At 40.5% G+C, this 12,189-nt stretch overlaps 1 protein-coding gene across 1 annotated transcript in view; it reads right to left on the reverse strand.

Annotated features, from left to right (window-relative positions):
• The window catches only part of DOCK4 (dedicator of cytokinesis 4), a 1,616,764-nt gene that overhangs the window by 488,981 nt on the left and 1,115,594 nt on the right, over window positions 1–12,189 (reverse strand). The window contains exon 30 of the mRNA XM_086919301.1: window positions 10,527–10,585. Coding sequence (XP_086775427.1) covers window positions 10,527–10,585 — 59 coding nt within the window. The remainder of the gene's footprint in view (window positions 1–10,526; window positions 10,586–12,189) is intronic.

The raw sequence follows: 12,189 nt of genomic DNA on the forward strand, positions 1-12,189 counted from the left end.
ATTAAAGGACACGTGGAAATATATGTCTTTAGATTAGCACTCGGTATTGCTCTATTCAAGGTACAATAGAGACATATTACGCGGTAACAAAAATTCAATTATTTACTATATTTGAAAGGAGTAGCTAAATGGGAGGATCGGGGAAGATCATTTCAGCACAGGCAAAAGCCATCACATACATTATATTTAGGCTAATTTAACTGTGCGCGCGTATTCCCTCCTGAGAGGACTGCCATTTACCAATCGTTCAATTTCCTTTGCCTCTCTGCCATCTGGCAGCCGCTTCCTCCACGTCAGCATTAGTGAGTCAGATACAGATGCACTCTTGAGAGGAAACAGCTGACTACTCAAATCCCATGACATTGACTTGAAAATTATGGCATTCAAAGATAAACAGGAACGTTCAAATGGCTAGCTTGACTGCATGCAAAGTAACCTGCCCCAAACGAGGCTGGGCATTTCAATGCATGCACTCAAAGGCCATCAACATGCATAAGGCATTTGTCAAACCACAGGCATTTCCTAACTTACGATATCAGAGTGGGTTCTACTACTTTTGTTTGAAAAAATAAGATACAGTTGATCTTATTTGTACTTCATGGTAAAGTGCCAGTTTTCATTAACTCTGATGTCATGGTTTAACAAGGAAGCTTGGTGGAAGACCAGACAATAACTATTCCCAATACTGTGATACACTAGTTCCTTCCTTTTTATTTTTTAAATTGACTAATTTATTTAATATTTTATACAGCACTTACAAAGCCACTGGGATTACAAAAGATGGTAGCAGCATAGTCGAGGAACGATTGCAACAATTACAATTATGTATGCCAACCAAAGATCTAGTCTAAAGAGAGCACAGGTACAATATATATAAATAAGTAAGTAAGATAAAACTTAAACTAGTGTGTGCATACAACCACCTTTCAAAGGGATTCAAGACTTCAAGAGGGAGACTCAGAACTGAATCGATGAAAGCAGAAGTAAAGGTCCAAAAGATGGTGGTTCACATCCTTTTTGAAAGCCGGAAAAGAGTTCATAGTGCGCATGACCAGCAGAACCTAATGCTAGCCTCTGGGATTACAGTTTGTAAAAGACTGTCAATATGTTTTTTTGCTGAGGCTGGAGTTTAAAGCAAAAAGGTGTTTGAACTACGACGTTGGCAAGAGCTTCCTGAGAATTTTGGTTAGAAAGTGTACTAAGCACTTAATTTTGAAAGTGAATCTAACAGAGATAGGAACCAACTCATAGAGTGCAGGCATGGTATTAAAAAGGATTTCTTCATCTCATCCAAAATGTACACTAATTTGCTATTTCCGGCAGATTGATAATCTTCCCATGGATTCCACATTTTATGAATAGCCTTGAGGTGCCAGACTACATATGATACATTTTCCCCCAACAATAGGTCTCTCTCGTCACCAGGTGGTGCCATGCGGCCTCAGATGCAACTTCACCTGCCTTGATGTGACATCGGAGTACATAAGGCGCCAACCATCGCACTGGAGTCAGTTCTTAGTATTTTTTCACACCACATCTAGGCATGTAGAAAAGAATCGAGGAGCAGCAGTGACAGCAACTATACAGTATATGATAAGTTTGCAGACCTTGGGTCCAACCTATTCCGGACACTAACTCCCCAGGGAGGTGGGAGGGCGCTGAGAAATCTGTAGGAATATTATTTATCCACCACAAAAAAAGTTACTTAAATTCGGCAAAAACACAATCTTCCCACAGATTGTTCACTTTGGGCTAGATGTATCAAACTCTGGCCACAAATTGCGACCATAATTTTTACAACCAGTGTGGACTTTGCAAACTGAGCTATGTACTAATAGGTCGGTTCACAAAATTGTAAATCGTAAAGTGACACAATCCGACCGACCTCATCAATATTAACAAGGTCATAAATAGAAACTCACTATGACTGGTGGCTACTACAGAAATGGTGGCCTGAAGGGGTCAGCAGACCACCATGTCTGTGATCGATTTTTAAATGTATATTTATTTTTAAATGCAGCTTTTTTTCCTTAAAGGAAACAGGGCCCCATTAAAAAAATAGACAAGCTATTAGAAACTTTGACAGTAGGCACTGGTCCTCCCCAACAACCTTTTTTTTCTAAAATTCAAAAAAAGAAAGAGAACCCCTTCCCTTTTGCAAATGGGTCACCACCCCCACTTGAGGGGGGGGGGGGGGGTCCTCCAACTTTTAATGGTTTACAATCCGATATGTTGGTCATAAACCATTGTTACATATGGGTAGCAATCCCTATTTGGAAGGGATGCCTATAACAAGGCCTATCTAATTGAAAACCCATTTTAGGTGCCAGTAACAATTTACAAACTCCTAAAATGGGTTTAGCATATTACAAACACTATTTTTGCAGTTGCAGACTCTGAATTTGAGCACACACACAAGTGCTCTGTCGATCTGGTCCTTTATGATTTATCTATCTAGGCTGGTCAGTAAAACGTGGCCTTACGCAGCTCCTGCCACAACCCCACCTCGGGACAGGAGATTACCAGAGTACACAGTGGTACCAACTGGTGTGCTAGGGCCAGTTCCTTTTCCATTCTCCATTGAGGAGTGAAGTGAAGAACAGGCAGAGCAATGACAACTACAAATATAGCACATAGCATGTGTGCACGCCAGGAGATCTTTTAAGTCACAGAGTTAACTCCTAAGGGGAGGTGTGCATGAGGTGAGAAATCTGTATGAAGACTATGTATCCACCCGGTATTGCTACAAAAGGTAAGTAGATTTTCTTCTGATGGACACATCTTTCCAGAGATTCCTCACCTCATGAATGAATGGAGCAGTTCAAGTTCACCAATAAAGTCACACAACAATGCTCAGGCAAATTATCTATCACTGCATACCTGAGACATGAGGCGGGAGTGACAGGAAAAAGTATGAAAAGATTATCATGTATCCACCTCTTAGATGTTGGCAACTTGGGCCCTCCAAGGTGTCTCTTCGGCCAAGAAATAGCATATCTTCATGTAGAGGATAACCGAGAGTGAAATACTGAAATTGGTCATGGCCTTGCTCTTCTTAGCTCTCAAAAAGCTAACCATCTATGCTAAACTGACAAGAGCGGTCAGTGTCGTAAGACAATAAATGTCTGGGTCCAGTTTATGAATTCGCTCCTCCTGCTTAGAAGCGTGGAAGGGAAGAAAGACTGAAGAATAACAAATTGATCTAAATGAAGTGCAGAAACAACCTTGGATAAGGTGCTGTGCTGGTGCAAAGAACCTACATATAAGGATAAAAAACTGTAAAAGGTTGACAAATTGATACAGCCTGAAGTTCTCCAACCCTACACGCCGAAATCACTGCCCCCAACAGAACGGTTCTCAGAGTAAGAAGTTAAACTGGACATCAGCCAAATGGCGATACCATTCAAAAAAGTGTTTAAATCTAATTTGTTATGGGTTTTGTGTTGATTGCAGTGGTGACCCCCATATGATGCATCTGCCCATTACCGCTTTGAGGCATACAGACAACTTATGTTGTTGCTATTTCATAATTGTTGCCAACTTTCAATATTCTTGATTATATTTGTGTATAACAATGTGTGAAACATGTTTTACGAGTTTTCATAGTGAGCCTTTCTTTTCTATATTCATATATTGGTTAATTAATATAGAGAGATTGCAACTGTAAAAATGAAACCTGCCTCGTGAGTTTGTCCCCCACATTACATTACTAATCATGATGGCATTTACCATACGATAGCTCTGAGAATCAGTAAAAAAACATCATTTTTGGTTCTCCTGGGGATATATGAAAATTGTCGACTGCTAGGGAACATATTGTTTTTCCTTCAAGGCTGCAGACTGAAAACACAGCAACTTCTCAGAAACATAAACATGTCTTGCCAGCTGTTCCAGTTGGTCTACCTTCAGTTTTCAGGTATGCAGCAAATGCTAAGCACTCCTCCTGTTGGCAGAACTTTTAGTGATAATTATTATCAGCTAGTATTTATTATGAAGGTTATCCATAAAATGTGAAATGTTGCCCGTTTTTATATTATTTACAATGTGTTAATTTATGATTACCACTATTTTTATCTGCTGCATTATTTTTACATATGTTTCACATTGGCTTGACGTCAAATAATGCCTTCTAAAACAATGCTTTCAATTTCTCATGCTTTCATGGAAGAAAGGGTGAAGGGAACCTGTTCAAAACTCAGCGCCTCTGACAAGAAATATTACGCCCCTAACTCAAAACGTCATATTTCACTCGGAGCAAATTGTATTTTGGTATACCTGTTTTTGTAATATGGCTGAGGAGAACATAGTGGATAGGAAGAGGATTACACCTGACAGCCAACATGCTGGGGAACAAAAAACAAAGTTTGGTAACAAACAGAGGAAACCTTTCAGTAAAGCATAGCTAATGGCACTCTAAACAAGGAAGGTTCATCAGAAAACAGGGCTACCATAAACATGAAGGCAAAGATGGCTGCCAGATAGCTCTTAACTGTCGCCATAGCTAGACCCCTCTGGGCAAGCGATAACGCAAACTGGAAAACATCCCAAACGAGAGGGGGGATGCCTTCTGACTTGTATAAATAAACAAACTGTTAAGCAGTACATCACGAGGCAATTAGCACTTCAAATCGTCTTTATCCCGCCAATAGCACAGCACAAATCAGCACAGCCCTTGCCCCACCAACAGTCAATTTCTTCTCTCAGCACCCTGTGTTCTATTGTTGCCATCGTACAGGCATGGCGTCTAATAGAACTCCGCGGAGCCAATGACAGTCTAGTACAGCAGATTATAACACATCAACCTTTTTAACAAAACAATAAAATTTAGTTTCTAAAATGCAACAAAAGTATATCCAGAGAGAAAGGAGAAAATCAACAATAGAGAGTTCATCCTTAACAGTGAAACTGTATATAAAACATAAATGGAATTTGTAACTTGTAATAAAAATAATGTATACAGAGAGGAAAGAGAAAATGAATAGAGATTTCATTCTCACATAGTGAAAGTATATACACAATATTTACCATAACTGGGCCCTGAGAGCAACAGGCGAGAGATCCCAATAGGAATGTACTGCGCAGTGGCAAAGAGAGTCCATTCTGCTGACCTTCAGACATTTGTCTTACGCTGGACTTCCTTATCTCTTTCTCCCCCTCAGGTCCCTCTCTCTCCTCTCACCAATCTCAGCCTCCAACTCTTCTCCCCCACATACCGCTCTCTACCCCTTTTTATTTTAATTTTATTGTATTTTTAAAAAACATTTATTTCTCTTTTCACTCTGTAAATATGTGATATATACTTGTCCAAGCCAAATCGCTGGTAAAATGGGATCCTGAGAAAATCTACTATTTGTATGTGTGTATATATATATATATATATATATATATATATATATATATATATATATATATATATATATATATATATATATATATATATATATATATATATATAGAGAGAGAGAGAGAGAGAGAGAGAGAGAGATAACTCTAACCACTAGTATATGTAGTAGACCTTTGTACTCACTACCATTCTTATGTGATTCTCAGAGTTTATCCATTTGTATCTCTTCCTTGAGTGACTTTACAACTTGTACATTTGCATTTTTTTTCTATTTGTATCCCTTCCCTGTGTGACTTTACAACTTGTACATATGCATTTTTTTCCTATTTGTATCTTTTATGTAACTCATGTAATCCTAAATCCTTATGTATCGCAACTGGTTCTTTTGTAAAGCGCTCTGACACTTTCGGGTAATGTTCGCACTATAGAAAATCGCATTAAATAAGAGATGAAGCACCTAAAAGAAAAAAATACTATAACCTCCATTACACCAGGGTACATCTCATGCTCATGGTCCTTCAGTGAAAGGTAACAGAGCATCCACCATCACATTGAGGGAAACTGCTAGATGAGGCACTACAGAAAACAGTCATTGCTGTGCCCACTGCCACAGGCAAATTACTTTCCAACACAGGATCTACAAACCCACACTGCCCTTTCTGTTGATGTAATGGACAGAGGTGTTGTTGAATGGCACTCCTGACATGAAAGGGAAAAATGCTTTTCATCAAGGCGTGCCACCCAGAGCTTGAGGACATTTTTGTGCAGGTGCTGCTCGGATGCAGGCCAAAGGCCCGTGTTGGAGTCTCGACCAGATTGACTCAGCAACCCAGTGAGGAGGCGTCCACAACCACAGCAGGTCGAGTCTGTGGAGGGCTAAAGGGTGATTCGACAAAAGGCTGGAAGGAGCCATCCCCAATGCAGATCCAGATAAACAGAGTGGAAGATTCACACCTGGGATGTAAGTCTTCGCTGATGCAGAAGCCATTGTGGCCTCAAGGACAACTGAAGGACCCTCGTTCACTATCTGACATACCGCACCAACAGGTTGCACAAGGTCAGGAGGACAACTAAATAGAAGGCTTTTAGACCTGGGATCTGGGTAAGAGTGAAACAACTCAAAATCATCTGCTTAATATCTGTGATCCTCCTCTGAGAAGGAAAGGTCTTCAAGTGGGTTATGTCCAGTACGGCCTTAAAAAAAGGTTAGAATGTGCACTGAACAGTGTTGAAACTTCTGCGTACTATTGGTGAAGCTCATGTCATGGATGGGAATCATTATCCACTGGAGATGCTTCTTGACCAGTTTCAAGGACTCCACTTTCACTTGCTATTCGTCCAATTATGGAAACACAATTACTCCTGACCATCACACTGAAGTCGCCATGACTGCAAGCACTTTCCTTAAAAACAAGTGGGGCAGATGTCAATCAAAATGGTAGGAACGTGAATTAATAATGTTTGAGCCCAACACTGAACCTCGGGTAATATCTGTGAGTGGGAATGAGTAGATGGACATAGGTATCCTGGAGATCTAAGGATGCCAACCAGAGTTGTAGGCAAGAATTCAGGAATGGAAAATGACCACCTTAATAAGGCAAGCAAAGTAGGAAACACATGTCAGGGAAAACTAGGAAAGAAAACATGCAAGTCTCATCTTTTTCGGGAGGGAAGCAAAACAGCACAAGAAGCAAAAACTGTTGTGCTAAAATTAAACTCAATCTCGAAGTGACCTTGCTTACAATATTGAGTAACGAAAGAAGACCTATTCTAGTCCAGTCTATGGACTTGGGTGACTCTTCTTTGTTGTTGTGAGGCTCTCTTTGCTCATATAATGGAATTCCTTGTAGGCATTGTTAGGACCTACAACCACGAGTATAACAAGCTTGTCAGGTTGGGCAGTAGTGACAGAAGAGAACCGCCATGTGGCCCATTGAATATTTCTTACTAGAGCTTGTTAAAGCAGTTACTTGACCAGTCGTAAAGCAAGTGCCTCTCAACAAACTCCAGTGGTGCACATGTGCAAAGTGATGTGGAGGCAGAAGAGCTAAGCCACATGCATATAATCCTAGCTGAGAAGGGCCTGTGTTGGTCGAGGCAGTATGCAGCAGAACCCCGTCCCCGACTTTGACAACTGTAGACCTACCACCCATCCGAGCTCTTGCAGAAGAGTACGCTTTTCTGGGCATAAGCACCACAATGTTATTGGCTTTATTACAGTGTGTCGACATTGTTGTGGAGCCTTGCACAATTAACTGACTAGATAGCATAATGAATGAGCCCAGAGGAGGCATACTACAACACATCACAACAACGAGTAGGAGGTCGCACAAGACTGACCCTAGAAGAGCATAATGTGCTTGGAAATGTTGCAGCTTACAAATGTGTGCTGATGGAGATTACATGCCTGCATTGCTCTTGCTGTGTGATGTTAGCTTTGGCCTCCTACACAGCAATTCCAGCTCTCAAGAAGTGGAAAAAAGGCGCTAGCTGGAGGCCCAGTTCTCTTTCTCCCATGCTTTCCTATAAATTACTCTAGTTTCTCTTCGAGCTTCTGTGTAGTTTCACGGTCGGTGACCCATGTCCATATGTTTCGTATCTGAATGTGTTTTGAGGCATGTTTCTATGGAGATTAATTCTCTAATGGCCCGTTATCCTATTGTAGGGTGGAGGACCCAGTGTTGTACCTGTGCACCCATAATATTGCCATTCTGGCAGTTCATATTCTTTCTCAATGTCCTCAAAGCTTTTTAATTAAACCCCTCCCAACAAATCACCCAGCCTGAAGCACCCAGCCTCATTGCACTTTCTTTTTAAACTTATCTCTCTGTAAGTCTGGAGTGACTTCTGTGTTGCCCAACTGGAGTGTCAAGAGTGATGGGTGTGTTATCAGTTTCCCGTAGCTATTTAATGTGCCCAGATATTCATCATCATGGACACTATTGGTGACATGCATATGCACCTGTGTCTCTAGAACTTAAGTAACCATGGTATCACAATCAGGGACCTCTTTGCTATGTTGTAATCTATTCACCAGCATTCCTTGTCTGTTTCCTCCTGCATCCATACCATTAGGTAGCTAAGTTGTGATGGCCGATAGTAGGCTTCTCTATCAGGGATACCCAAAACTGTCTGCTTGGAGTGCAAAGTACACTTCATTCTTTGTGCCTGTGGCTTCTTACCTGCCCATATGCAGTTTGTGAGGAGGCTTAACAGTTTCATTAGGTCACTCGTTGTGTGCCAAAACGGTAGTGCCTACAACACATACAATACGTAGGGAAGAATAGACATTTTAGTGCCCTCTTTGCACCCAACCCAAGAGATACACGATTGACAAAAAGATGTTGTATTTGTATAGCTCTATAAAGGATTTGAAAATTGTGTTGCATCATTGACTTTGCACATTGGGTGACCTCTATTCCTAGGCACTTAATACGCATAGAGGACCATCAAAATAGTTTTCCCTTTCTCAACCTCTCAGTCTTTACACTATCGACTTTGAAAAATACCTTTCGATTTCCTGCACTAGTGACATCTACTGGTAATCTCAAGAGCGAGCTTTTACATTAGAGCTGCACTTCCTTGCTCTCCTAAACGATACAAGATACAGTGGTTTGGAAACTGCAGCAGGTGGGGCCAGCAAAGGCCAACAACTTTCTCCTAAAGATCTGAGGGAGAATTCTTGAAAATAAGCATTCAAAAGAAGATGAGTACCTTGAGCACACAGTATTGTACGAATGACTCACTCTGACAGACTCACAGCCAAAAGCGATACTGATAGACCTAATTTTCTTGTCCATAAATTTGAAACTAGCTCTCCGTGGGTTAGGCTTGTATTCCACATAGAACCTATGGCACTAAAGAAGGAAAGGAATTTGGCCTAAAAGGCTCATCTGGTGTAGCCTCTCTAAAACGCAAAGTGGAAGCAGGGTCTTAAATTGTTAAATTGTGGTGTGAACCTAGAGGGGAAACAGCCATTACGATGCAGCCATAACCATGCATGACCGTTACCACAAAGCCATTATCACGCATATGCCTTAACCTCAAATTTTGTTGCAAAGGCATGAATGATAAAGGCATATGCTTGGTAAAGTATAACATGTTTTATTTGGAGTTGTTACATTACTTATATTGGCTCACTTGTGTCTCCTTCAAATCATGCCTGTCACTATGTCGGAAAGCTGTTGAAAGCCGTGCTTGTTTTTAGGGGTTGGTGTTGGTGTGCAGAAGGGTTCAGACGTCTCTTACGTCAACATACAGGCTTTTTCCAATGTTGAATTGGGCTTGTGTTGGTGTGGGCCAGGGTTTGGTCGTCCCCCATGCAAACATACAGGCTTTTTCCAATGGAGGATTGGGCTTGTCTAACCATCTGCTTCACTTTTGACTATCAATGGAGCATGCAGACTCCCAATGGCCGACCTGTCAGACAGATGCGTTTCACTAGACAGCGGACACAAGTCACTTAAGAAAACTCTGTAGCATGCCTTCCCAGCCAGAGAGCTACCCCGTAGCGCTCTGCAATGTCTCGCTCAAACCTCCTCACACCTCACCTCCTCGACGTCAGGTACACATGAGTGCAGCTTTAACCACTGCAAGCAGTACCACATATAGCACAATTAAGTTGGGAAAGTTTGCATTGTAGTGGTATGTGTGATTACTGTATACGTAGTAATGCCCTTTTAATGTGCCCTTATGAATGCAAGTTGTAATGACATGCGTGATAATGGGGTTCGTGGTAGTGTAGGTGTTGTAAAGGAATGTGTGGTGAATGCATGCATTACTTCATCATACATCCACCTAGAGTACCTGAAAGAGTTGTAACACTATTGCCTAAGAAAGTTCAATTTGAGTCAGAAAAAGTGTTTAAGTGAGGCCTTGCTCTTGATGCTATGTCATTCTGGATTCTGGTGGTCACAATAATCTATGTATGGTGAAAGTAATATCCTGAGTTGTAAGGTTGGATTCAAACAGTGGGCCACTGAACTCTTCAGCAAATTATCATAAGACCAGGGATTCTGTAATTAAAAGGTACTTAGCGCATTAAAATTCCCACAGAAGATCAGTGACCCTTGAAGTGCTAGATGTGATTACTCTTGTGCTACAAATGAATTAAAAGTAAATAACGAAGTAACCAGTGTCATGAAAATATTAGTGTTGTAAAAATATTAATTTAACTGCTTACCTAAATTTTGCCACATGCTGAAGATTTCACACCCCATTGTTACTCTCATGTCACCATATCTGAAAACAGAGGAAGACAGTTTAAAGAAGACATCATTACTCCCAAACAAGGAAAAACATAGCAATGTTATACCTAATTTTCATGAAAATGTCTAAAAACCCTGATTGAGTTGTACAATATTACTTCTTTAGTTGATATGAAAATCATCATAGAAAGCATTTCGATTTCTAACATGAGAGTCTACTTCGGACTTCATAAACATCAACAAAAGCAGATCTTCCTGATCTGCTACACAATCCCCAATTTTAGAGACTATGTTAGAAAAAGACAGCATCGGGCAAAAACATTGACCAACCGGTTCTCCTACAATATCCAACTGCGATGCAAGGCCATACAAAGCATCCACCGTGCCCACCCTCTGCAATCATGTCCCCAGAACATTCCCCTTGGACATGCTTGATCTGTGAACTGCAGCCGACGTTATTAATCGTAATGTCTCATTAATATCCTTTACAGTCAAGTACGCTTGCGTGGACAGTGACTTACAATACAAAGGTTGGTTGTGGGATTTTTCCTCTTACACAATCGCTCCTTTTATGTACCACCTGTTTCAGAAACATTCACTTAAGGCTACATGGACAACTGTAGGGTTAGTGCAACGCTATTTTGTTTAATTTCACTGACAAGACTAGAGTTGAGGCGTTACTCTTTTAAAACTCCTGGCATCCTCCCCCTACACACTACTCTTCCCTTACTCCTCCGCTGCTTGCTGAAGTCCCACCTTGAACGTTCATCTCACCCACATCCATGTTCCCTCACACTTGATATAATCCTCCTACACTTGATTATATAAGCACAAGTTACAATGCCCATCACTGTCTACAGATATTTATTGATATATATATATATTTGCATTTCTTTTTTACAGAAGGGCAGGAGGAGAGCCTGTACATAAAAGGCGGTAAGAAGGACTGTTAATTCTACATTAGACGTCTGCAATCATACATTTCATACTGACCATCTTCATGCCTTTCCCAACTTGAGGAATGAATGAGTTTGCCCACAATAACTTCCCATGGCTGACTACATAAATCAAGATCATATTATTGCTGTGTAGAATTGCGTAGTAGATAGTTATGGATTTCCATAAGTGCCTGTGGATTTGTGGTGTTTTTCAATGCCTAAAGCTCAGGTAGTGCATCAATCAGACCAATAAACTAAATCATTATTAAACACTGATAACGTGGTTCTGCATATTACTTCATAGTCAATTGTAGCACTGTCTGAGGATGAGTTAATGGCTGCAATGCACTTGCATAAATGTTCTCTACAAAATACATCATGGGAATATTGGTCATTGTGAGAAAGTGGATTATTAGATGGATGGTTGGTAGTCCACAACAAGAAATAATGGTGTTATTCTTATGAGGTCCAGTAAAGTTTTCATTAATTTAAACCTGAGCTCAACCCTTACTAGCTAAGGCAAAGAGCATACAGGCGTAACTTAGGAAAATGTGTAAAGTATTAAGAAGTCCAAAATAGTTAAGAAGTCGAAAACAAAACTAATTAAAAATCCCACTCCAATTTATAAATATTGTAATAAACAAAATGGTACTAAACAGCAAAAACCAATAGTTGAAATGGAGCTATGTATCTTTAAAGT

Source organism: Lissotriton vulgaris, chromosome 1_1, assembly GCF_964263255.1.
Source record: "Lissotriton vulgaris chromosome 1_1, aLisVul1.2, whole genome shotgun sequence".
In the NCBI taxonomy this organism is placed as follows: Eukaryota; Metazoa; Chordata; class Amphibia; order Caudata; family Salamandridae; genus Lissotriton; species Lissotriton vulgaris.